This window comes from Ranitomeya variabilis, chromosome 2 (genome assembly GCF_051348905.1).
Source record: "Ranitomeya variabilis isolate aRanVar5 chromosome 2, aRanVar5.hap1, whole genome shotgun sequence".
Taxonomy (NCBI): domain Eukaryota; kingdom Metazoa; phylum Chordata; class Amphibia; order Anura; family Dendrobatidae; genus Ranitomeya; species Ranitomeya variabilis.
In genome coordinates, this window is record NC_135233.1 from 727,270,801 (window position 1) to 727,296,335 (window position 25,535).

The 25,535-nt window shown below is 43.6% G+C and overlaps 1 protein-coding gene across 1 annotated transcript in view; it reads left to right on the forward strand.

Annotated features, from left to right (window-relative positions):
• Positions 1-24,967, forward strand: part of LOC143809876 (uncharacterized) — a 497,351-nt gene extending 472,384 nt beyond the window's left edge. Inside the window, exons 6-7 of the mRNA XM_077292854.1 lie at positions 24,087-24,161; positions 24,703-24,967. Coding sequence (XP_077148969.1) covers positions 24,087-24,161; positions 24,703-24,926 — 299 coding nt within the window. The 3' untranslated portion in view covers positions 24,927-24,967. The remainder of the gene's footprint in view (positions 1-24,086; positions 24,162-24,702) is intronic.
• The last annotated feature ends 568 nt before the right edge of the window (positions 24,968-25,535 follow it).

A 25,535-nucleotide genomic window follows, 5' to 3' on the forward strand; every position in this document is an offset into this window, starting at 1 on the left:
GTAATTTGGAGCAGAAGGTTGAAGCTCAGCTTTATTTAGTTGAGGACAACACCAGGCAGGGGCACACAGACAGACACCTTTAGTAGGCCGGAAAAGCCTATTGCATTTTTTAAAATGGTAATTTGGAGCAGAAGGTTGAAGCTCAGCTTTATTTAGTTGAGGGCAACACCAGGCAGGGGCACACAGACAGACACCTTTAGTAGGCCGGAAAAGCCTATTGCATTTTTTAAAATGGTAATTTGGAGCAGAAGGTTGAAGCTCAGCTTTATTTAGTTGAGGGCAACACCAGGCAGGGGCACACAGACAGACACCTTTAGTAGGCCGGAAAAGCCTATTGCATTTTTTAAAATGGTAATTTAGAGCAGAAGGTTGAAGCTCAGCTTTATTTAGTTGAGGACAACACCAGGCAGGGGCACACAGACAGACACCTTTAGTAGGCCGGAAAAGCCTATTGCATTTTTTAAAATGGTAATTTGGAGCAGAAGGTTGAAGCTCAGCTTTATTTAGTTGAGGGCAACACCAGGGAGGGGCAGAAGCCGTTAGTAGGCCCTAACCAAAGTTGAAGGCCAAATGCAGTTTAATTTCTGATACTATAGGCCGAAAGCCAGAAGGTGGAAGCTCCAATTTAGACAGTGGAGGACAATTTGAATTAGGGACTGCAGACAGACTTAGTAGGCTGTCCCCTGTGGACCATGCATCCACCACATTAACCCATTGCGCCGTAATGGACACGTAATCTTCCGTGGCCATGCCTACAGGTCCATGCGTCTGTTGTCAGGTGCACCTTTGTACTCACAGATTGCCAGAGTGCATGGACAATGCGGTCTTCTACATGCTGGTGGAGGGTTGGGATGGCTTTTCTCGCAAAAGAAGTGTCGACTGGTTAGCTTGTAGCGTGGTACAGCGTAGTCCATCATGGCCTTATTAATAGTAAATAAAATATATAACTAGGCTCTATGAACTTTTAAATAGGTTCCAGGGGTACACGGGCAGCATTGGTGTGGTCAGTGGAGGAGTATTGCAAGTAGGGGCTGCAGACAGGCTATCAAAGGCCTAAAATACCAAACAGTAGGCACTCATGGCAGTTTTACATCGGTTACATGGATACACAGGCAGGCACTCCAGGCAGCATTGTGGTCAGTGGAGGAGTATTGCAAGTAGGGGCCGCAGACAGGCTATCAAAGGCCTAAAATAACAAACAGTAGGCAGTCATGGCAGTTTTACATCGGTTACATGGATACACAGGCAGGCACTCCAGGCAGCATTGTGGTCAGTGGAGGAGTATTGCAAGTAGGGGCCGCAGACAGGCTATCAAAGGCCTAAAATAACAAACAGTAGGCAGTCATGGCAGTTTTACATCGGTTACATGGATACACAGGCAGGCACTCCAGGCAGCATTGTGGTCAGTGGAGGAGTATTGCAAGTAGGGGCCGCAGACAGGCTATCAAAGGCCTAAAATAACAAACAGTAGGCAGTCATGGCAGTTTTACATCGGTTACATGGATACACAGGCAGCTAGGTGGTGAGTGGAGGAGTAATTAAAGTAAGGACCGCAGACAGGCTATCAAAGGCCTAACATAACAAACAATAGGCTCATGGCAGTTTTACAGCGGTTACATGGATAGACGGGCAGGCAGCTTGGTGGTGAGTGGAGGAGTATTTAAAGTAGGGACCGCAGACAGGCTATCAAAGGCCTAACATAACAAACAATAGGCTCATGGCAGTTTTACAGCGGTTACATGGATACACGGGCAGGCAGCTTGGTGGTGAGTGGAGGAGTATTTAAAGTAGGGACCGCAGACAGGCTTCAAAGGCCTAACATAAGAAAATGGGCTGGCTGTAGGCACTTTATAATTGGTTCCAGGGGTACACGGGCAGCAGTGGTCTGGCCAGTGGAGGACTAGTGGAAGGAGGGACCGCAGACAGGCTTCAAAGGCTTAACATAAAAAAATGGGCTGGCTGTAGGCACTTTATAATTGGTTCCAGGGGTACACGGGCAGCAGTGGTCTGGCCAGTGGAGGACTAGTGGAAGGAGGGACCGCAGACAGGCTTCAAAGGCCTAACATAAAAAAATGGGCTGGCTGTAGGCACTTTATAATTGGTTCCAGGGGTACACGGGCAGCAGTGGTCTGGTCAGTGGAGGACTAGTGGAAGGAGGGACCGCAGACAGGCTTCAAAGGCCTAACATAAAAAAATGGGCTGGCTGTAGGCACTTTATAATTGGTTCCAGGGGTACACGGGCAGCAGTGGTCTGGTCAGTGGAGGACTAGTGGAAGGAGGGACCGCAGACAGGCTTCAAAGGCCTAACATAAAAAAATGGGCTGGCTGTAGGCACTTTATAATTGGTTCCAGGGGTACACGGGCAGCAGTGGTCTGGCCAGTGGAGGACTAGTGGAAGGAGGGACCGCAGACAGGCTTCAAAGGCCTAACATAAAAAAATGGGCTGGCTGTAGGCACTTTATAATTGGTTCCAGGGGTACACGGGCAGCAGTGGTCTGGCCAGTGGAGGACTAGTGGAAGGAGGGACCGCAGACAGGCTTCAAAGGCCTAACATAAAAAAATGGGCTGGCTGTAGGCACTTTATAATTGGTTCCAGGGGTACACGGGCAGCAGTGGTCTGGCCAGTGGAGGACTAGTGGAAGGAGGGACCGCAGACAGGCTTCAAAGGCCTAACATAAAAAAATGGGCTGGCTGTAGGCACTTTATAATTGGTTCCAGGGGTACACGGGCAGCAGTGGTCTGGTCAGTGGAGGACTAGTGGAAGGAGGGACCGCAGACAGGCTTCAAAGGCCTAACATAAAAAAATGGGCTGGCTGTAGGCACTTTATAATTGTTTCCAGGGGTACACGGGCAGCAGTGGTCTGGCCAGTGGAGGACTAGTGGAAGGAGGGACCGCAGACAGGCTTCAAAGGCCTAACATAAAAAAATGGGCTGGCTGTAGGCACTTTATAATTGGTTCCAGGGGTACACGGGCAGCAGTGGTCTGGCCAGTGGAGGACTAGTGGAAGGAGGGACCGCAGACAGGCTTCAAAGGCCTAACATAAAAAAATGGGCTGGCTGTAGGCACTTTATAATTGGTTCCAGGGGTACACGGGCAGCAGTGGTCTGGTCAGTGGAGGACTAGTGGAAGGAGGGACCGCAGACAGGCTTCAAAGGCCTAACATAAAAAAATGGGCTGGCTGTAGGCACTTTATAATTGGTTCCAGGGGTACACGGGCAGCAGTGGTCTGGTCAGTGGAGGACTAGTGGAAGGAGGGACCGCAGACAGGCTTCAAAGGCCTAAAATAACAAACAATAGGCTCATGGCAGTTTTACAGCGGTTACATGGATACACGGGCAGCTTGGTGGTGAGTGGAGGAGTAGTGCAAGGAGTGTCTGTCCCAGTACTCCCAAAATATAAATAGATATTAATGTCTCGCAAAACAACCAAAACAAAAAAAAAGGTGGCATACTTAGGTACAGGGGTGGGCTCATCTGCTGAGTTTCTGACATAGTAATTTGGCAGTAACTATTTAATGGTGCCAATATAGGACACAGACACAGACTACTTTAAGTTGCATCATAGATGTCTACAAATTTGTATTGTCAGTGCCAGACATTGAATGATGTCAGCGAATAGACTAAAGATTGGTGGAGCTGTGCGACATAATTTTGCACGTGGTAGAGCACATTTTGAGCTGGGGTAGGGGGGAACTCTCTTGAGGCCGGCGGGACCGCCCCAGGGCCCCTCATGTTACAACGGTGTGTCTGACGTTGGGTGCGCACCACCACCGCCAGAGACACTACATTGTACTATGAGGGACCCAGTAGCAATGCCGTCAACCAAAAGCGAGCACACCCACCTCTTCAGACAAACAGCAGTCTCACGGGTGCTTGCGCCAAGTCGCGATACCACGGCCCCGTGTGGGGAGTTTTGCCATTTAGGGAGGTGTAAACATGTCGTATGCTGTACAATCAGCTGCAGCAAATTAGACATTAGAAAAGTAATTCACAGGCAAGAGCTTTTCATAGGAAAGCTAGGTGTCGGCCGGGCAAGGTGGGGCAAAAGATTTCGAAATCCAGTTGTGGTTCATTTTAATGAATGTTAGATCGTCAACATTTTGGGTAGCCAGACGAGTCCTTTTTTCGGTTAATATTGAACCTGCAGCACTGAATACTCTTTCTGATAGGACACTTGCTGCCGGGCAAGCAAGCTCCTGCAATGCATATTCTGCCAATTCTGGCCAGGTGTCTAATTTGGAGGCCCAGTAATCAAATGGGAATGACGGTTGAGGGAGAACATCGATAAGGGATGAAAAATAGTTAGTAACCATACTGGACAAATGTTGTCTCCTGTCACTTTCAATTGATGCAGCAGTACCTGTCCTGTCTGCGGTCATAGCAAAATCACTCCACAACCTGGTCAGAAAACCCCTCTGTCCAACGCCACTTCTGATGTGTGCACCCCTAACACTCCTAGTCTGCTGCCCCCTGGAGCTCGTGTGAGAACGATCACGTGCGCTGTGTGCTGGGAATGCCTGAAGCAAACGGTCAACAAGAGTTGATTGTTTGGTTGCTAATATTAGTTCCAAGTTCTCATGTGGCATAATATTTTGCAATTTGCCTTTATAGCGTGGATCAAGGAGGCAGGCCAACCAGTAATCGTCATCGTTCATCATTTTCGTAATGCGTGTGTCCCTTTTTAGGATACGTAAGGCATAATCCGCCATGTGGGCCAAAGTTCCAGTTGTCAAATCTCCGGTTGTGATTGGTTGAGGGGCAGTTGCAGGCAAATCTACGTCACTTGTGTCCCTCAAAAAACCAGAACCCGGCCGTGACACGCAACCAATTTCCTGTGCCCCCGGGAAAGGTTCGGCATTAAAAATATACTCATCCCCATCATCCTCCTCGTCCTCCACCTCCTCTTCGCCCGCTACCTTGTCCTGTACACTGCCCTGACCAGACAATGGCTGACTGTCATCAAGGCTTTCCTCTTCCTCTGGTGCAGACGCCTGCTCCTTTATGTGCGTCAAACTTTGCATCAGCAGACGCATTAGGGGGATGCTCATGCTTATTACGGCGTTGTCTGCACTAACCAGCCGTGTGCATTCCTCAAAACACTGAAGGACTTGACACATGTCTTGTATCTTAGACCACTGCACACCTGACAACTCCATGTCTGCCATCCTACTGCCTGCCCGTGTATCCTCCCACAAATAAATAACAGCACGCCTCTGTTCGCACAGTCTCTGAAGCATGTGCAGTGTTGAGTTCCACCTTGTTGCAACGTCTATGATTAGGCGATGCTGGGGAAGGTTCAAAGACCACTGATAGGTCTGCATACGGCTGGCGTGTACAGGCGAACGTCGGATATGTGAGCAAAGTGCACGCACTTTGAGGAGCAGGTCGGAGAACCCAGGATAAGTTTTCAATAAGCACTGCACCACCAGGTTTAAGGTGTGAGCCAGGCAAGGAATGTGTTTCAGTTGGGAAAGGGAGATGGCAGCCATGAAATTCCTTCCGTTATCACTCACTACCTTGCCTGCCTCAAGATCTACTGTGCCCAGCCACGACTGCGTTTCTTGTTGCAAGAACTCGGACAGAACTTCCGCGGTGTGTCTGTTGTCGCCCAAACACTTCATAGCCAATACAGCCTGCTGACGCTTGGCAGTAGCTGGCCCATTATGGGACAACTGGTGTGCAACAGTGTCATCTGCCGATGGAGTGGTTGGCAGACTGCGTTCTGTGGAAGAGCTGTAGCTTCTGCAGGAGGACGAGGAGGAGGAGGAGGAGGGGGTGCGAACGCCTACAGCCAACTGTTTCCTAGACCGTGGGCTAGGCACAACTGTCCCTAAATTGATGTCGCCTGTGGACCCTGCATCCACCACATTCACCCAGTGTGCCGTGATGGACACATAACGTCCCTGGCCATGCCTACTGGTCCATGCATCTGTAGTCAGGTGCACCTTTGTACTCACAGATTGCCTGAGTGCATGGACGATGCGCTGTTTAACATGCTGGTGCAGGGCTGGGATGGCTTTTCTGGAAAAAAAGTGTCGACTGGGTAGCTCGTATCGTGGTTCAGCGTACTCCATCAGGGCTTTGAAAGCTTCGCTTTCAACTAACCGGTAGGGCATCATCTCTAACGAGATTAGTCTAGCTATGTGGGCGTTAAAACCCTGTGTACACGGATGCGAGGATAAGTACTTCCTTTTTCTAACCAGAGTCTCATGTAGGGTGAGCTGGACTGGAGAGCTGGAGATCGTGGAACTTTCGGGTGTGCCGGTGTACATGGCAGACTGAGAGACGGTTGGAGACGGTATTGTTTCCGCCGGTGCCCTAGATGCAATATTTCCTCCTACAAAACTGGTGGTTCCCTGACCCTGACTGCTTTTGGCTGGCAAAGAAACCTGCACAGATACTGCCGGTGGTGCGGAAAATGGTGGCCTTACAGTGACGGAAGGGATGTTGCGTTGCTGACTAGCTTCATTGGCCGAGGGTGCTACAACCTTAAGGGATGTTTGGTAGTTAGTCCAGGCTTGCAAATGCATGGTGGTTAAGTGTCTATGCATGCAACTAGTATTTAGACTTTTCAGATTCTGACCTCTGCTTAAGCTAGTTGAACATTTTTGACAGATGACTTTGCGCTGATCAGTTGGATGTTGTTTAAAAAAATGCCAGACTGCACTCTTCCTAGACTCGGATCCCTTTTCAGGGATTGCAGACTGAGCTTTAACCGGATGGCCACGCTGTCCTCCAACAGGTTTTGGCTTTGACACGCGTTTTGGGCCAGATACGGGCCCGGCAGATGGAACCTGTTGCGATGTTGATGCCTGCTGCGGCCCCTCCTCCACCTCCGCTTCTGAACTACTGCCGCCTGCACCCTGTTCCCCCAATGGCTGCCAATCGGGGTCAATAACTGGGTCATCTATTACCTCCTCTTCGAGCTCGTGTGCAACTTCGTCTGTGTCACTGTGTCGGTCGGTGGTATAGCGTTCGTGGCGGGGCAACATAGTCTCATCAGGGTCTGATTGTGGATCTGTACCCTGAGAGGGCAATGTGGTGGTCTGAGTCAAAGGAGCAGCATAGTACTCTGGCTGTGGCTGTGCATCAGTGCACTCCATGTCAGAATATACTTGTAATGGGCATGGCCTGTTAAGTGTTTCACTTTGTAAGCCAGGGACGGTATGTGTAAAGAGCTCCATGGAGTAACCTGTTGTGTCGCCTGCTGCATCCTTCTCTCTTGTTGTAGTTTTTGCTGAGGAGGACAAGGAAGCGACTTGTCCCTGACCGTGAACATCCACAAGCGACGCGCTGCTTTTACATTTACCAGTTTCGGAAGAGGAGGCAAAAGAGCTAGAGGCTGAGTCTGCAATGTAAGCCAAAACTTGCTGTTGCTGCTCCGCCTTTAAAAGCGGTTTTCCTACTCCCAGAAAAGAGAGCGTTCGAGGCCTTGTGTAGCCTGACGACGAAACTGGCTCCACAGCTCCAGACTTAGGTGGAATATTTTTATCCCCACGACCACCTGATGCTCCACTACCACTACCATCATTACCAGCTGACAATGAACGCCCACGACGACCTCTTGCACCAGACTTCCTCATTGTTTTAAAATCTTAACCAAAGTAACTTTATTTGTTGCTGTCAAACAACTTACACGGTGAGCTATAACTTCAGTATGATTTCAATATCCCTTAACAGGTTGGTGAGACCACAAGGAAAATCAGGCACAATGGTACACACTCTGTTTTCTGTGGCACAAAATCACAGAGATGACACACACGCAGGACTGTCACTCAAGCACTAATGTCAATATTAATCTCCCACCTAATTTATTTTTTTTTTTTTCTCAGGGAGACTTTAGAAACCAAATAATATTAAAAAAAAAAAAAGGCTTTCTATGGCCCACAATTAGAGAGAGGTGGCACACCCAGGAGTCAAGACTGGCGCACAAGCTGAAAGGGCAATATTACTCTCCCACTGTTTTTTTAAGTTTTTTTTTTATTTCAGGGAGACTTTAGAAACCAAATAATATTAAAAAAACCAAAAAAAAAAAATAGCCTTTCTATGGCCCACTGAATGAGAGAGAGAGGTGGCACACCCAGGAGTCAAGACTGGCACACAAGCTGAAAGGGCAATATTACTCTCCCACGGTTTTTTTATGGTTTTTTTTTTTTTTTTCAGGGAGACTTTAGAAACCAAATAATAAGAAAAAAAATAAATAAATAAATAGGCTTTCTATAGCCCACTGAATGAGAGATAGCACACACAGCAGTGGCACACAAGCCCTGACTGAGGCCAATATTTTTCTCCCACTGATTGATGTAGTGTTTTTGTGTTGAGGTAGATTTTAGAACACAAATCAAGGAAAAAAAAAAATGCTTTCTATGGCCCACTGAATGAGAGAGAGGTGGCACACCCAGGAGTCAAGACTGGCACACAAGCTGAAAGGGCAATATTACTCTCCCACTGTTTTTTTATGTATTTTTTGTTTTTTAAGGGAGACTTTAGAAACCCAATAATATTTTAAAAAATAAATAAATAGGCTTTCTATGGCCCACTGAATGAGAGGGAGAGAGGTGGCACACCCAGGAGTCAAGACTGGCACACAAGCTGAAAGGGCAATATTACTCTCCCACTGTTTTTTTATGTTTTTTTTTTTTTTAAGGGAGACTTTAGAAACCCAATAATATTTAAAAAAAAAAAATAAATAGGCTTTCTATGGCCCACTGAATGAGAGGGAGAGAGGTGGCACACCCAGGAGTCAAGACTGGCACACAAGCTGAAAGGGCAATATTACTCTCCCACTGTTTTTTTATGTTTTTTTTTTTTTTCAGGGAGACTTTAGAAACCAAATAATATTAAAAAAACCAAAAAAAAAAAATAGCCTTTCTATGGCCCACTGAATGAGAGAGAGAGGTGGCACACCCAGGAGTCAAGACTGGCACACAAGCTGAAAGGGCAATATTACTCTCCCACTGTTTTTTTTAGGTATTTTTTTTTTCAGGGAGACTTTAGAAACCAAATAATAAGAAAATAAATAAATAAATAAATAGTCTTTCTATAGCCCACTGAATGAGAGATAGCACACACAGCAGTGGCACACAAGCCCTGACTGAGGCCAATATTTTTCTCCCACTGATTGATGTAGTGTTTTTGTGTTGAGGTAGATTTTAGAACACAAATCAAGGAAAAAAAAAATGCTTTCTATGGCCCACTGAATGAGAGAGAAGTGGCACACCCAGGAGTCAAGACTGGCACACAAGCTGAAAGGGCAATATTACTCTCCCACTGTTTTTTTATGTATTTTTTTTTTTTTTAAGGGAGACTTTAGAAACCCAATAATATTTAAAAAAAAAAATAAATAGGCTTTCTATGGCCCACTGAATGAGAGGGAGAGAGGTGGCACACCCAGGAGTCAAGACTGGCACACAAGCTGAAAGGGCAATATTACTCTCCCACTGTTTTTTTATGTTTTTTTTTTTTTTAAGGGAGACTTTAGAAACCCAATAATATTTAAAAAAAAAATAAATAGGCTTTCTATGGCCCACTGAATGAGAGGGAGAGAGGTGGCACACCCAGGAGTCAAGACTGGCACACAAGCTGAAAGGGCAATATTACTCTCCCACTGTTTTTTTATGTTTTTTTTTTTTTTTTCAGGGAGACTTTAGAAACCAAATAATATTAAAAAAACCAAAAAAAAAAAATAGCCTTTCTATGGCCCACTGAATGAGAGAGAGAGGTGGCACACCCAGGAGTCAAGACTGGCACACAAGCTGAAAGGGCAATATTACTCTCCCACTGTTTTTTTATGTATTTTTTGTTTTTTAAGGGAGACTTTAGAAACCCAATAATATTTAAAAAAAATAAATAAATAGGCTTTCTATGGCCCACTGAATGAGAGGGAGAGAGGTGGCACACCCAGGAGTCAAGACTGGCACACAAGCTGAAAGGGCAATATTACTCTCCCACTGTTTTTTTATGTTTTTTTTTTTTCAGGGAGACTTTAGAAACCAAATAATAAGAAAATAAATAAATAAATAAATAGTCTTTCTATAGCCCACTGAATGAGAGATAGCACACACAGCAGTGGCACACAAGCCCTGACTGAGGCCAATATTTTTCTCCCACTGATTGATGTAGTGTTTTTGTGTTGAGGTAGATTTTAGAACACAAATCAAGGAAAAAAAAAAAAATGCTTTTTTATGGCCCACTGAATGAGAGAGAGGTGGCACACCCAGGAGTCAAGACTGGCACACAAGCTGAAAGGGCAATATTACTCTCCCACTGTTTTTTTATGTTTTTTTTTTTTTTTCAGGGAGACTTTAGAAACCAAATAATATTAAAAAAAACAAAAAAAAAATAGCCTTTCTATGGCCCACTGAATGAGAGAGAGAGGTGGCACACCCAGGAGTCAAGACTGGCACACAAGCTGAAAGGGCAGTATTACTCTCCCACTGTTTTTTTATGTATTTTTTTTTTTTTAAGGGAGACTTTAGAAACCCAATAATATTTAAAAAAAAAATAAATAGGCTTTCTATGGCCCACTGAATGAGAGGGAGAGAGGTGGCACACCCAGGAGTCAAGACTGGCACACAAGCTGAAAGGGCAATATTACTCTCCCACTGTTTTTTTATGTTTTTTTTTTTTTTCAGGGAGACTTTAGAAACCAAATAATATTAAAAAAACCCCAAAAAAAAATAGCCTTTCTATGGCCCACTGAATGAGAGAGAGAGGTGGCACACCCAGGAGTCAAGACTGGCACACAAGCTGAAAGGGCAATATTACTCTCCCACTGTTTTTTTATGTTTTTTTTTTTTTTCAGGGAGACTTTAGAAACCAAATAATATTAAAAAAACCAAAAAAAAAAATAACCTTTCTATGGCCCACTGAATGAGAGAGAGAGGTGGCACACCCAGGAGTCAAGACTGGCACACAAGCTGAAAGGGCAATATTACTCTCCCACTGTTTTTTTAGGTATTTTTTTTTTTTTCAGGGAGACTTTAGAAACCAAATAATATTAAAAAAAAAATAAAAATAAATAGGCTTTCTATAGCCCACTGAATGAGAGATAGCACACACAGCAGTGGCACACAAGCCCTGACTGAGGCCAATATTTTTCTCCCACTGATTGATGTAGTGTTTTTGTGTTGAGGTAGAATTTAGAACACAAATCACGGAAAAAATAAATAGGCTTTCTATGGCCCACAATTAGAGAGAGGTGGCACACCCAGGAGTCAAGACTGGCACACAAGCTGAAAGGGCAATATTACTCTCCCACTGTTTTTTTAGGTATTTTTTTTTTTTTCAGGGAGACTTTAGAAACCAAATAATATTTAAAAAAAAATAAAAATAAATAGGCTTTCTATAGCCCACTGAATGAGAGATAGCACACACAGCAGTGGCACACAAGCCCTGACTGAGGCCAATATTTTTCTCCCACTGATTGATGTAGTGTTTTTGTGTTGAGGTAGAATTTAGAACACAAATCACGGAAAAAACAAATAGGCTTTCTATGGCCCACAATTAGAGAGAGGTGGCACACCCAGGAGTCAAGACTGGCACACAAGCTGAAAGGGCAATATTACTCTCCCACTGTTTTTTTAGGTTTTTTTTTTTTTTTTCAGGGAGACTTTAGAAACCAAATAATATTAAAAAAAAAAAATAAATAAATAGGCTTTCTATAGCCCACTGAATGAGAGATAGCACACACAGCAGTGGCACACAAGCCCTGACTGAGGCCAATATTTTTCTCCCACTGATTGATGTATTGTTTTTGTGTTGAGGTAGAATTTAGAACACAAATCACGGAAAAAATAAATAGGCTTTCTATGGCCCACAATTAGAGAGAGGTGGCACACCCAGGAGTCAAGACTGGCACACAAGCTGAAAGGGCAATATTACTCTCCCACTGTTTTTTTAGGTATTTTTTTTTTTTCAGGGAGACTTTAGAAACCAAATAATATTAAAAAAAATAAATAAATAAATAGGCTTTCTATAGCCCACTGAATGAGAGATAGCACACACAGCAGTGGCACACAAGCCCTGACTGAGGCCAATATTTTTCTCCCACTGATTGATGTAGTGTTTTTGTGTTGAGGTAGAATTTAGAACACAAATCACGGAAAAAATAAATAGGCTTTCTATGGCCCACTCAGTGAGAGATGGCACACACAGGGATGGCACTGTAGCAGAAATGCCTATCTTAATCTCCCACAAAAAAAACAAAAAAAAAACAGGGACTGTCCTACAATTACTATCTCCCTGCAGTAATCTAAGCCAGGTATGGCAGGCAGCAATAGGAGTGGACTGATGCACAAATTAAATAAAAAGTGTGGACAAACAAAAAAGATAGCTGTGCAGAAAGGAAGGAACAAGAGGATATGTGCTTTGAAAAAAGCAGTTGGTTTCCACAGTGGCGTACACACAGCAATACAGCTATCACGGAGCCTTCTAGGGCAGCCCAATGAGCTACAGCGCTGAGGGGAAAAAAAAAAAAAATAGCTTCCACAGTCCCTGCACACCGAAGGTGGTGTTGGACAGTGGAAATCGCTGCAGCACAAGCGGTTTGGTGGTTAGTGGACCCTGCCTAACGCTCTCCCTGCTTCTGACGAAGCGGCAGCAACCTCTCCCTAAGCTCAGATCAGCAGCAGTAAGATGGCGGTCGGCGGGAACGCCCCTTTATAGCCCCTGTGACGCCGCAGACAGCAAGCCAATCACTGCAATGCCCTTCTCTAAGATGGTGGGGACCAGGATCTATGTCATCACGCTGCCCACACTCTGCGTTCACCTTCATTGGCTGAGAAATGGCGCTTTTCGCGTCATTGAAACGCGACTTTGGCGCGAAAGTCGCGTACCGCATGGCCGACAAGCACAGGGGTCGGATCGGGTTTCATGAGACGCCGACTTAGCCAAAAGTCGGCGACTTTTGAAAATGATCGACCCGTTTCGCTCAACCCTACTAGCCATAATAACAGTGTGTCTCTACCATGTTGGCTCGCAGATCCTGCAATACAGATCAATGTTAGAATCATGATGTACATCTCCTCTGGCACCATGTCTTCTGAGAACAAAGACTGACTGCTCATGTGTTCCATTATTAACTGGAAAAAGTTTTTCTGGTGATGTATGTTCCTTAGTCTCCAGGGTGTCAAGGCTTAGGGGACAAAATGGAAACAGGTGTCGTTGATGGCAAATTTTGCTCTGCATAATATTAAACATTATTGCGGAGAAGGAGGTTTGCGGAGCAGAATGCTGAATCTAGCTAATGGCGTTGCTATTAGAGGCTGCATCATCCCGCTGTGATTGAGACGAGCAATGGAACATGCAGGGGGAAAAGAAGTATTTGACATACTGCCACCTACAAAGAATGTCAATGATGTCACAGCTTATTGATGTAAAGATGTCTATAAGACAACTATCCATCACTAATCCTATAGTTGTATTGTAAATTAACATACAACCAGAATAAAGTATTTTATTTGAAATTAAAACAAAAAGCACTTTTGCTTTTTTATTTAAAAATAACAAACACAGTTATACTCGCCTAATGCCCATCCCATTGAATACCTCGTCTTCTGTAATAAAACAATAATACCAAATAACAATATCCCTCACCTTTCCAATATTCTGTCCCACACGATAATCCGTCTAAGGAATATTAGATATGTTCATTTATTAATCATTTTAGATCCAAAATTCTTATCTGAGATCTTTCTTTCTTAATAAATTGTAATGCATAACATATATTTCCTTTAAAATGCAATACATTTATTAATAATATATTAAAAAATCACCACCCAGTGTGTAAACAAAAGCCGTGTTCAAAAGAACACAATGGATTCATAGACTAATACTTAAAAAAATACTTAAGAGCCCCAATTCATCCCTATATGGACCCTACCTAGCTGTGGGGGTTGGCACCCTAAAAGAGACTTTTTTTGGTGCCCCCACTCCGCGACGGCTATCCCAATCTATCCCTAATAGTGTTGTGAATTTACCTTTTGGCTCCCTCTAGTGGCTACTAGTGATTTGACTCTGGGTATGTCATTCATCCCTTGTATGCTCACCTGGGTCGTTAGGTCAGGGGTGTTGCTATATAAGCTCCCTGGACCTTCAGTTCAATGCCTGGCAACGTTGATATCAGAGCTAATCTGTAGTGCTCTTGTCCACTGATCCTGGTTCCTGCTTGTTTAAGCTAAGTCTGTTTTCTTGCTTTTTGCTATTTGTTTTTGTTTGCATTTTTGTCCAGCTTGTATATAATCTGTATCCTGACCTTGCTGGAAGCTCTAGGGTGGCTGGTGTTCTCCCCCCGGGCCGTTAGACGGTTCGGGGGTTCTTGAATCTCCAGTGTGGATTTTTGATAGGGTTTTTGTTGACCATATAAGTTATCTTACTACATTCTGCTATTAGTAAGTGGGCCTCTCTTTGCTAAACCTAGTTCATCTCTGTGTTTGTCATTTTCCTCTTACCTCACCGTTATTATTTGTGGGGGGCTTGTATCCTACTTTTGGGGTCCTTTCTCTGGAGGCAAGAGAGGTCTTTGTTTTCCTCTTCTAGGGGTAGTTAGCTCTCCGGCTGGCGCGAGACATCTAGCGACCAACGTAGGCATGTTCCCCGGCTACTTCTAGTGTTGGCGTTAGGAGTAGATATATGGTCAACCCAGTTACCACTGCCCTATGAGCTGGATTTTTGTACTTCGCAGACTGGCTGATATCTCTGAGACCCTCGCCATTGGGGTCATAACAGTTTGCCAGGCCAGTATTAAATGTTAAATGCATTGCAGAAGTGGGATTATAAGAAAGAAAGTTCTGAGGGTTTTTTTTTTTTTTTTTTTTCTCTCTCTCTCATTTTTTTTTCTTTTCCCCTTTACCTCTGAGTGGCTTGTGATTGCTGCAGACATGAATGTCCAGACCTTGATTACAAGTGTGGACCAGCTTGCTGCTCGTGTGCAGGGCATACAAGATTATGTTACCAGAAATCCTATGTCAGAACCTAAGATACCGATTCCTGAACTGTTTTCCGGAGACCGATTTAAGTTTAGAAATTTCAGGAATAATTGTAAATTGTTTTTGTCCCTGAGACCCTGTTCCTCTGGAGACTCCACTCAGCAAGTGAAAATTGTTATTTCTTTTTTACGGAGCGACCCTCAGGATTGGGCTTTCTCGCTGGCGCCAGGAGATCCGGCATTGGCTGATATTGATGCGTTTTTTCTGGCGCTCGGTTTGCTTTATGAGGAACCCAATCTTGAGATTCAGGCAGAAAAAGCCTTGCTGGCTATGTCTCAGGGCCAGGACGAGGCTGAAGTGTATTGCCAAAAATTTCGGAAATGGTCCGTGCTGACCCAGTGGAACGAGTGTGCATTGGCTGCAAATTTTAGAAATGGCCTTTCTGAAGCCATTAAGAATGTGATGGTGGGTTTTCCCATTCCCACAGGTCTGAATGATTCCATGGCCCTGGCAATTCAAATTGACCGGCGGTTGCGGGAGCGCAAAACCGCAAATTCCCTCATGGTGTTGTCTGAACAAACGCCTGATTTAATGCAATGTGATAGAATCCTGACTAGAAATGAGCGGAAAATTCATAGACGCCAGAATGGCTTGTGTTACTATTGTGGTGATTCTACACATGTTATCTCAGCATGCTCTAAACGTCTTTCTAAGGTTGTTAGTCCTGTCGCCATTGGTAATTTGCAACCTAAATTTATTCTATCTGTAACTTTGATTTGCTCACTGTCATCGTATCCTGTCATGGCGTTTGTAGACTCAGGTGCTGCCCTGAGTCTTATGGATCTGTCATTTGCCAAGCGCTGCGGGTTTGTTCTGGAGCCATTGGAAAATCCTATCCCTCTTAGGGGTATTGATTCTACGCCATTGGCAAAAAATAAACCGCAGTTTTGGACACAGGTTACCATGTGCATGACTCCCGAACATCGGGAGGTAATACGTTTTCTTGTTCTGCATAAAATGCATGATTTGGTTGTTTTGGGTTTGCCATGGTTACAGACCCATAATCCAGTCTTGGACTGGAAGGCTATGTCAGTGTCAAGTTGGGGCTGCCATGGAATTCATGGAGATTCCCTGCCCTTGTCTATTGCTTCTTCTACGCCTTCGGAAGTTCCGGCGTATTTGTCTGATTATCAGGATGTCTTCAGTGAGTCTAAGTCCAGTGCACTGCCTCCTCATAGGGAATGTGACTGTGCAATAGATTTGATTCCTGGCAGTAAGTTTCCTAAGGGGAGACTGTTTAATCTGTCGGTACCTGAACATATCGCGATGCGTTCATATATCAAGGAGTCTCTTGAGAAGGGGCATATCCGTCCTTCTTCCCCTCTTGGTGCGGGATTCTTTTTTGTGGCCAAAAAGGACGGATCTTTGAGGCCTTGTATTGACTATCGGCTTTTAAATAAGATCACTGTCAAATTTCAGTATCCTTTGCCGCTGTTGTCAGATTTGTTTGCCCGGATTAAAGGTGCCAAGTGGTTCACCAAGATAGACCTTCGTGGTGCGTACAACCTTGTGCGCATTAAGCAAGGAGATGAATGGAAAACCGCATTCAATACGCCCGAAGGTCATTTTGAGTACTTGGTGATGCCATTTGGGCTCTCTAATGCACCTTCAGTTTTTCAGTCCTTTATGCATGACATCTTCCGGAAGTATCTGGATAGATTTTTGATCGTTTATCTGGATGATATTCAGTTTTTTTCTGATGATTGGGACTCGCATGTGGAGCAGGTCAGGATGGTTTTCAAGATTTTGCGTGAAAATTCTTTGTTTGTTAAGGGCTCAAAGTGTCTCTTTGGTGTACAGAAGGTTCCCTTTTTAGGGTTCATTTTTTCCCCTTCTGCTGTGGAGATGGACCCAGTCAAGGTCCGAGCTATTCATGATTGGACTCAGCCCTCGTCAGTTAAGAGTCTTCAGAAGTTCTTGGGTTTTGCTAACTTCTACCGTCGTTTTATCGCTAATTTTTCTAGCGTTGTTAAACCGTTGACGGATATGACCAAGAAAGGCTCTGATGTGGCTAACTGGGCTCCTGCTGCCGTGGAGGCTTTCCAGGAGTTGAAACGCCGGTTTACTTCGGCGCCTGTTTTGTGCCAGCCTGACATCTCACTTCCCTTTCAGGTTGAGGTGGATGCTTCGGAGATTGGGGCAGGGGCCGTTTTGTCGCAGAGAGGCCCTGGTTGCTCTACTATGAGACCTTGTGCCTTTTTCTCTAGGAAGCTTTCGCCGGCAGAGCGAAATTATGATGTGGGAAATCGGGAGTTGTTGGCCATGAAGTGGGCATTTGAGGAGTGGCGTCATTGGCTCGAGGGTGCTAAGCATCGTGTGGTGGTCTTGACTGATCACAAAAATCTGATGTATCTCGAGTCTGCTAAACGCCTGAATCCTAGACAGGCCCGCTTGTCATTGTTTTTCTCCCGTTTTGACTTTGTGGTCTCGTATTTACCAGGTTCTAAGAATGTGAAGGCCGATGCTCTGTCTAGGAGCTTTGTGCCTGATGCTCCTGGAGTCGCTGAACCTGTGGGTATTCTTAAGGAAGGAGTTATCTTGTCAGCTATTTCTCCAGATCTGCGACGTGTGTTGCAGAGATTTCAGGCTGGTAGGCCTGACTCTTGTCCACCTGACAGATTGTTTGTGCCTGCTAAATGGACCAACAGAGTCATTTCCGAGGTTCATTCCTCAGTGTTGGCAGGGCACCCGGGAATTTTTGGCACCAGAGATCTGGTGGCCAGGTCCTTTTGGTGGCCTTCCTTGTCAAGGGATGTGCGGTCATTTGTGCAGTCCTGTGGGACTTGTGCTCGAGCTAAGCCTTACTGTTCACGTGCCAGCGGGTTGCTCTTGCCCTTGCCTGTCCCGAAGAGACCTTGGACACACATCTCTATGGATTTCATTTCGGATCTTCCGGTGTCTCAGGGCATGTCTGTCATCTGGGTGATATGTGATCGTTTCTCCAAGATGGTCCATCTGGTTCCTTTGCCTAAGCTGCCTTCCTCTTCTGATCTAGTTCCTGTGTTCTTCCAGAACGTGGTTCGTTTGCACGGCATTCCTGAGAATATTGTGTCGGACAGAGGATCCCAGTTTGTTTCCAGGTTCTGGCGATCCTTTTGTGGTAGGATGGGCATTGAATTGTCGTTTTTGTCCGCTTTTCATCCACAGACTAACGGACAAACGGAACGAACTAATCAGACTCTGGAGGCGTATTTGAGGTGTTTTGTCTCTTCTGATCAGGATGATTGGGTGACCTTCTTGCCGTTGGCTGAATTTGCCCTTAATAATCGGGCTAGTTCTGCCACCTTGGTTTCGCCATTTTTCTGCAACTCCGGTTTCCATCCTCGTTTTTCCTCGGGACATGTGGAGCCTTCTGACTGTCCTAGAGTGGATTCTGTGGTGGATAGGTTGAAGCGGATCTGGAATCATGTGGTGGACAACTTGAAGTTGTCACAGGAGAAGGCTCAGCGTTTTGCCAACCGCCGCCGCGGTGTGGGTCCCCGACTTCGTGTTGGGGATTTGGTGTGGCTGTCTTCTCGATTTGTTCCTATGAAGGTCTCCTCTCCCAAATTTAAGCCTTGATTCATTGGTCCTTACAAGATATTGGAGATCCTTAATCCTGTATCCTTTCGCCTGGATCTTCCGGTGTCGTTTGCCATTCACAACGTATTTCATAGGTCCTTGTTGCGGCGGTACGTTGTGCCTGTGGTTCCTTCTGCTGAGCCTCCTGCTCCGGTGTTGGTTGAGGGCGAGTTGGAGTACGTGGTGGAGAAGATCTTAGATTCTCGTCTCTCCAGACGGAGGCTTCAGTACCTGGTCAAGTGGAAGGGCTATGGTCAGGAGGATAATTCCTGGGTGGTCGCCTCTGATGTGCATGCGGCCGATTTAGTTCGGGCCTTTCACGCCGCTCATCCTGATCGCCCTGGTGGTCTTGGTGAGGGTTCGGTGACCCCTCACTAAGGGGGGGGTACTGTTGTGAATTTACCTTTTGGCTCCCTCTAGTGGCTACTAGTGATTTGACTCTGGGTATGTCATTCATCCCTTGTATGCTCACCTGGGTCGTTAGGTCAGGGGTGTTGCTATATAAGCTCCCTGGACCTTCAGTTCAATGCCTGGCAACGTTGATATCAGAGCTAATCTGTAGTGCTCTTGTCCACTGATCCTGGTTCCTGCTTGTTTAAGCTAAGTCTGTTTTCTTGCTTTTTGCTATTTGTTTTTGTTTGCATTTTTGTCCAGCTTGTATATAATCTGTATCCTGACCTTGCTGGAAGCTCTAGGGTGGCTGGTGTTCTCCCCCCGGGCCGTTAGACGGTTCGGGGGTTCTTGAATCTCCAGTGTGGATTTTTGATAGGGTTTTTGTTGACCATATAAGTTATCTTACTACATTCTGCTATTAGTAAGTGGGCCTCTCTTTGCTAAACCTAGTTCATCTCTGTGTTTGTCATTTTCCTCTTACCTCACCATTATTATTTGTGGGGGGCTTGTATCCTACTTTTGGGGTCCTTTCTCTGGAGGCAAGAGAGGTCTTTGTTTTCCTCTTCTAGGGGTAGTTAGCTCTCCGGCTGGCGCGAGACATCTAGCGACCAACGTAGGCATGTTCCCCGGCTACTTCTAGTGTTGGCGTTAGGAGTAGATATATGGTCAACCCAGTTACCACTGCCCTATGAGCTGGATTTTTGTACTTCGCAGACTGGCTGATATCTCTGAGACCCTCGCCATTGGGGTCATAACAAATAGGCCCTGTCGCTAGTGCAGGTGGGAAAACATGTAGGTTTAAAAGAGATGAAATATATAGTAAAATAAGATAAATAACAATTTTTTGTAAATGATCAACAAAAATAGGATCTTAGGGTATAAATACCTTGAGGTATAATTAAAACCTTAAGGTATGCTTAGGGATCATATTAACGTTTAGTACAACCCTCTATCCAAGTAACCACAGATGTATTGCCCCTATGGAACAACAGAAATTTCAACCTTTCATTGCTACAGCTATGATAACTAAATGAATGCAAGGTCCAATATTAATAGGTGTAGCCCAGTGAATTTGATGATCACAAAATAGGTACACAGTCAAATGAAATGGTTAAACAACAAAGAAAGACGGATACTTATCCCATATGGAAACCATTGCCTCGACGCATTTCCCCATCCATACGGTTCATCAGGAGGCCTGATAAAGACCTGGCTATGCCAGTGATATGAGGTGCCCAGATAGAGGAAGCATACCAGCATACAGGTATGCTTAAAAAAAGTTCATTTTTTTCTCATTAATGTACACTCTGCACACCATTTTGACTGAAAAAAACAGACATGTAGTCATTTTTGCTAATTTATTAAAATTATTACTGTCACATTGTCCTTTGAACACTTTTTAATATTATATGACTCGATTCTCTGCTATGTAGAATGATAACTTAACTTAAAAGTTCTACAACTAAACTTTTTCCATTTACCAACCATGTCTTGTATAATGTGCTGAGAGTGATGTGCTGCCTGTAATACTTGCAATGACCTTGCTGGCTTAGTCATTAATCAAAGTCTGACCTACTTCTAAAACATCTTAAATCAAGGGCATCAGTATAGATTCAATAAAAGAGTTAAATAGTATATGTGTAGGTTTTTTTAGTGAAGAAACAAGGAAGGAGGTTTTGCTTTGAATTTTATAAAAATATGTCTCTGTGACCTGTACACGACAAATTTTAAAAATGTTACTAAGACATTTTCATGACAAGTCGTCTTTCTTCATATTTGTAGGTGTGATGACTAGACATGAGTGGACCAGACAAAATTTGAATTTGTATGTTAGAACTGGTTTTCCTGGGAAATTCAATTCGTAGAGAAATTATTCATCGCTGTATTCTGGTGTCTGTCAATGTGGCAATGCACATTAATTGTATACCAATTAAAAAGAAAAATTATAGTCACCTCACCGCTCATATCCCCATTCCTCACTATTATCTGTTGGGTCCTCATGGCATCTTATTATCACTGAATCCATGGAACTTCTCAAACCAGGACTGGTCTTTTGGCTCTGATGAGCCCAGGGATGGTTGTGTACAAGCACATCAAAGTTTCTTGCATTGGATCACAATATGCACGGTGATCTCTTGTGCATATGCAGCAGATGTGCAGTCAATTGCAATCAGTGAGCTGTGTGGCCACACTGCCCACCTTTGAACTATGGCTTCAACACCTACATGCTGTCACATTTTTCGGTTCACCCTTAACCTGTAATCATCTCTGCACTGCCTCCATTTTTGCAATCCTTCCAGGCTACCCCTCTCCATATACCTCACATGCTGGGGTTCTTTCCTATCACTGTACCCACAAAATGCCCATATTGTCCTCCTATGCAGCTCGCTCAGATTTTTTCCCCTCCTACACTATTCACTCTGACACCATCCTTTCCCCTCCTACACTATTCACACTGACACCATCCTCCTCTACCCTTTCATGTCTAAGTCTTCTGTCTAATACTCCTATGATGTGTTTATCATATTGCCATTTTAATCATCTCTGTTCCAGTCAACTGTAATGTCAAGAGTATGATGAGATGATGTCCTTATCACGTTGCTGCATATTGGCACATCGAGATGGGGTATCAATGAGCGTTCCTCCTCTGCCATGCCAGAACTGCTCATGTTTTCAATTGTTTTTTCATCAGTAGGGCACAAATACAATTGAATTCAGACAGCAGGACCAAGCTATTGGACCTATTCTCTGAGTTGGCTGTTAGTGTATCAGCTGGCTCAGAGAACCACTTCATTCCACCTCTCATCTCACCTCATAGTAGAAGAGGGCCTGCTTGCAAGAAAAAATGAGTGAGATCTAGAATTATGTTCACATAGAGCATGCTACTCAAGCTTAAATACAAATGAAACATGAGTACCCAACTTGAGTAGGATGCACAATGTGTACATATCTATATCACTTGATAAAGAGGCCTATCAGCTTTGAAACATGTTGTGTTTGTGATCTTACCTAATAAAGAAGATTCCATGCCTACCTGGTCACCATTGAAAACTCAGGGGTAGATTTACTTAACATATATTTAAACCATACAGTTTTATGGTTTTATTGTTTATTAACAGGTTCACTCTTAATTCCAAATGAGTATCCAAACGTAAGGCCAGATGTGGCCTTCACCTTGTAGACTTGAATCAGTGGCAGGTGCTGCTGGGTTTCTCAAAATGCCTACATTGTAGAGTTGAGCAAATCTCTTTAAAATTTCTTTCAATTCAGGTCGAATCTGTTTTTTATCAAATAAACTGAATTCAAATTGAATTGTCTTGGAAAAGTTACAAACAGAATCTTACACTCTCCTCGGTCATCAACGTATGTATTTATCTCTGTTTTCCAAATGGCTCTACTGTCTTCTTCCCTCAATCTTCGATCCAGATTTTCATCCACTTCTCAAGGGCCCAATCCACATGACTATGTTGAACCTAGTGATCGGGAAACCTGATCTATAGAGGGTCGTCGCCCAGAATGAAGATGGTACATAAAAAAGAAGGATGTCCATTTGCTGCATTATCCCATGACAATTCACAAACATGCAGATTCTCAAGAATGTTAAAGCTGCATTGATTTAGTGAACTCAAAATACAAAAAATGTTTAATCTGCAATTTGAAAACCCCTTCAGTACCTTGCTGCCTCAGTTCTTGTCCACTTTGCAGTTGACCAGCTACAATGTAAAAACCGTTAATGACCTTACCTTTAGCCATATTTGTAAGTCTGATAAAAATTACTTAGCATCCACAAATTAAAGCTCTCATTTAGAGTAGAGTGAACTGATATGTAAGTGGAGTTGAATCCTCTTCAAATTATACAAAAATCTGTATTATCCAGAAATTTTTTGCCATTCGCTTTATGTGAATTTGTCAAAATGGCAGCCTGCTGCTGCCTATATTTTGATGAATCATAGAGGGCCAGAAAACAATTACCATAATTTAAATAAAAATGAGTATGCTCACCTAACTTATCACACTGTACCTGCAGCCCCCTGTCAGGTCCATAGTTCCTCTTTTTTCATACTTCCCCATTGTACACATTGTCTTTGGCCTTCTACATGCCAGCCCCTGACTTCTGGGATCAGAACGCCTTGGATTGACAGCACAACACACCAATCATAGTTATCTTATGATGATATAATATAACTCAGCCAAGTAAAGGACCAACGTGTCTTTGCAGTAATGTTCAAAGCATAGTGAACTCAGAAGCCAGTGGCTGACATGAAAAATGCTAAAGAAAATGTGCGCAATGAAGGAATGGAAAGTGAAAAGACTATGTGTAACAGACGGCAAGCTGCATGAACAGAGGGACAAGTAACTGAGGAGTTGAGTATTATCATTCTATTTAAAGGGATTCTTTCAGCACACAATGACTTCTCAAATCAAGTGTCTGTGCTCAGGACACAATTGGCGTGGACATACATTTAAGTGACCTTTCCACTTACTTGATTTCCATATATGTGAACCCTTCTCTGGCTGTATATAGCCAGAGCTTTCAATCAAAACAGAGAGGGTGTGGAGATAAAGGGTAAATAAGTAGGTGGGAAGGTGCACTGAAACTTTTGGCCACGCTAAGGAGGTATACAGTGCCTGTAACTGTTTGCCTAATCCTCTATGGTTCAACATTAAGGTATATTCATAATAAGGAACATAATAAGGATTATTCATTTTACAGATATTACCTTGGCTACAAATTGAATTTCCCAGTAAAATCTGCACAATTTGTCAAATTTGAAGTTGGCCATATCTGCTCATCTCTAGTCTTGTCTGTTCATCGCTAGTCCTAGGTCATTGTTGCTATATCCTTTTTTTTTATTGCTGCAACACATCTAAAATAAAGGACATTTTAAAAGTAGTCTTAATTTAGAAAGCACTCATTTTTATTGTATATTTTTTTCGTCCATCTGTCAAAACATGCTAATGATCGCTATTTACAAAAATTGCTTTGTCTATTTTAGATGAATAGTTGCACACGTGGTCATAACATTTAAACCATGTGTTTTAAAGCAGCAATAGAATTTTGTTAAAAAAATGTTGTTTTTTGACGTAAACCATTCTCTAGATGATTTAATTTTACAAAACAATGTTTTTGCATTATTATTTTAGCACCATCAATAATGGATACCAGCAGTGATAAAAACTGTTCAGATTCCACCACTTCTGCATCAACATCTCAACCAGGTTACATATACCATATTTATTTTTTTATTCAACACTTATTTGTATGTATTGAAGGAAAATGAGTTTTTCGTAGAAACAATAAAAAACTTTTTCATCAGCATGGTCCTGTTTATAGTTTTTCTCTGCATAAGAGCCCATGCACATGACCAATTATATTGTGCAAGTGCATTCCATGGTTTTCATGCATAGTACTCATATCCATGTTCTTCTATGGGGCTTTTCACCTGTCCAATTTTTTTCCCGAGCCATAACAAAATTATTGATGTGTCCAATTTTGATCCGAGTGCCTGATCAAAATCAGTAATACAAATCTTTGGGTCCATGGAAATCATTGGGTTGACTTGAATGACACCTAAGTACTGTCCAATTTTCACGGACTGACATAATGGAGAAGATGGAGAATTGTTTTTTCAGTCCACTTCTGTTAAATTAAAGCACTGTTTTTAATGCTATAAATTATACTTTTACTGTATTTTTTGCTTGCCGGCATTTTTATATTAATTATCATTGTATTTACATATTTAAAAATTCTTATTTGTAGGTCTAATGAACTTGGAAATATTCCAGACAAGTTTATCACCAATAAAAAATGCAATACTCGGTTCAGGAAAAGGTACATCTGCAAAAGAATATAACTACCCAAAGGATGGTGGCATAGAAGATGTTCATCTTCCTCATTGGAAAATATACCAACATAAAGAAAATGCTTCAGTACCTCCATCCTCAGATGTGTTGGGAGAAACCTTCTGCTCATCACCTTCTTAGGCACCTCCGTTTTTGTTTCAAATACATAACCTTAAAGAAAATCTTTCAGTAGGATCAAGCTTCCTAAGGCTACGTTCACATTTGCGGTCGGCGCCGCAGCGTCGGGCGCCGCAGCGTCGCCGCATGCGTCATGCGCCCCTATATTTAACATGGGGGCGCATGGACATGCGTCGCACTTGCATTTTGCGCAGCATGCGTCCCTGCGGCGCCTGCGTCCGGGCGCAGAGGACGCAGCAAGTTGCATTTTTGCTGCGTCCAAAATCAATGATAGAAAGGACGCATGCGGCGCAAAACGCAGCGTTGTGCATGCATTTTGCTGCGTTTTTGTTTGCGTTGTGCGTTGCGGCGCCGACACTGCGGCGCACAACGCAAATGTGAACGTAGCCTAAGCCGTCTATATGAGCATTTAGGTAATAGGAAGCTGGAAATAATGACACCTTCACATCTGCAATCCAATGTCTTATTCCAGAGAAATCCATATTTTTCTTATATGTAAAAGAGATGTTCCAGGATATGGATTGGACATTGATTTTGAGTGACAACTTTGTGTCTTCAGATCTTATTTTACATGAATGGGGCTTTACCAGTGTGAGACATTTAACTATGACA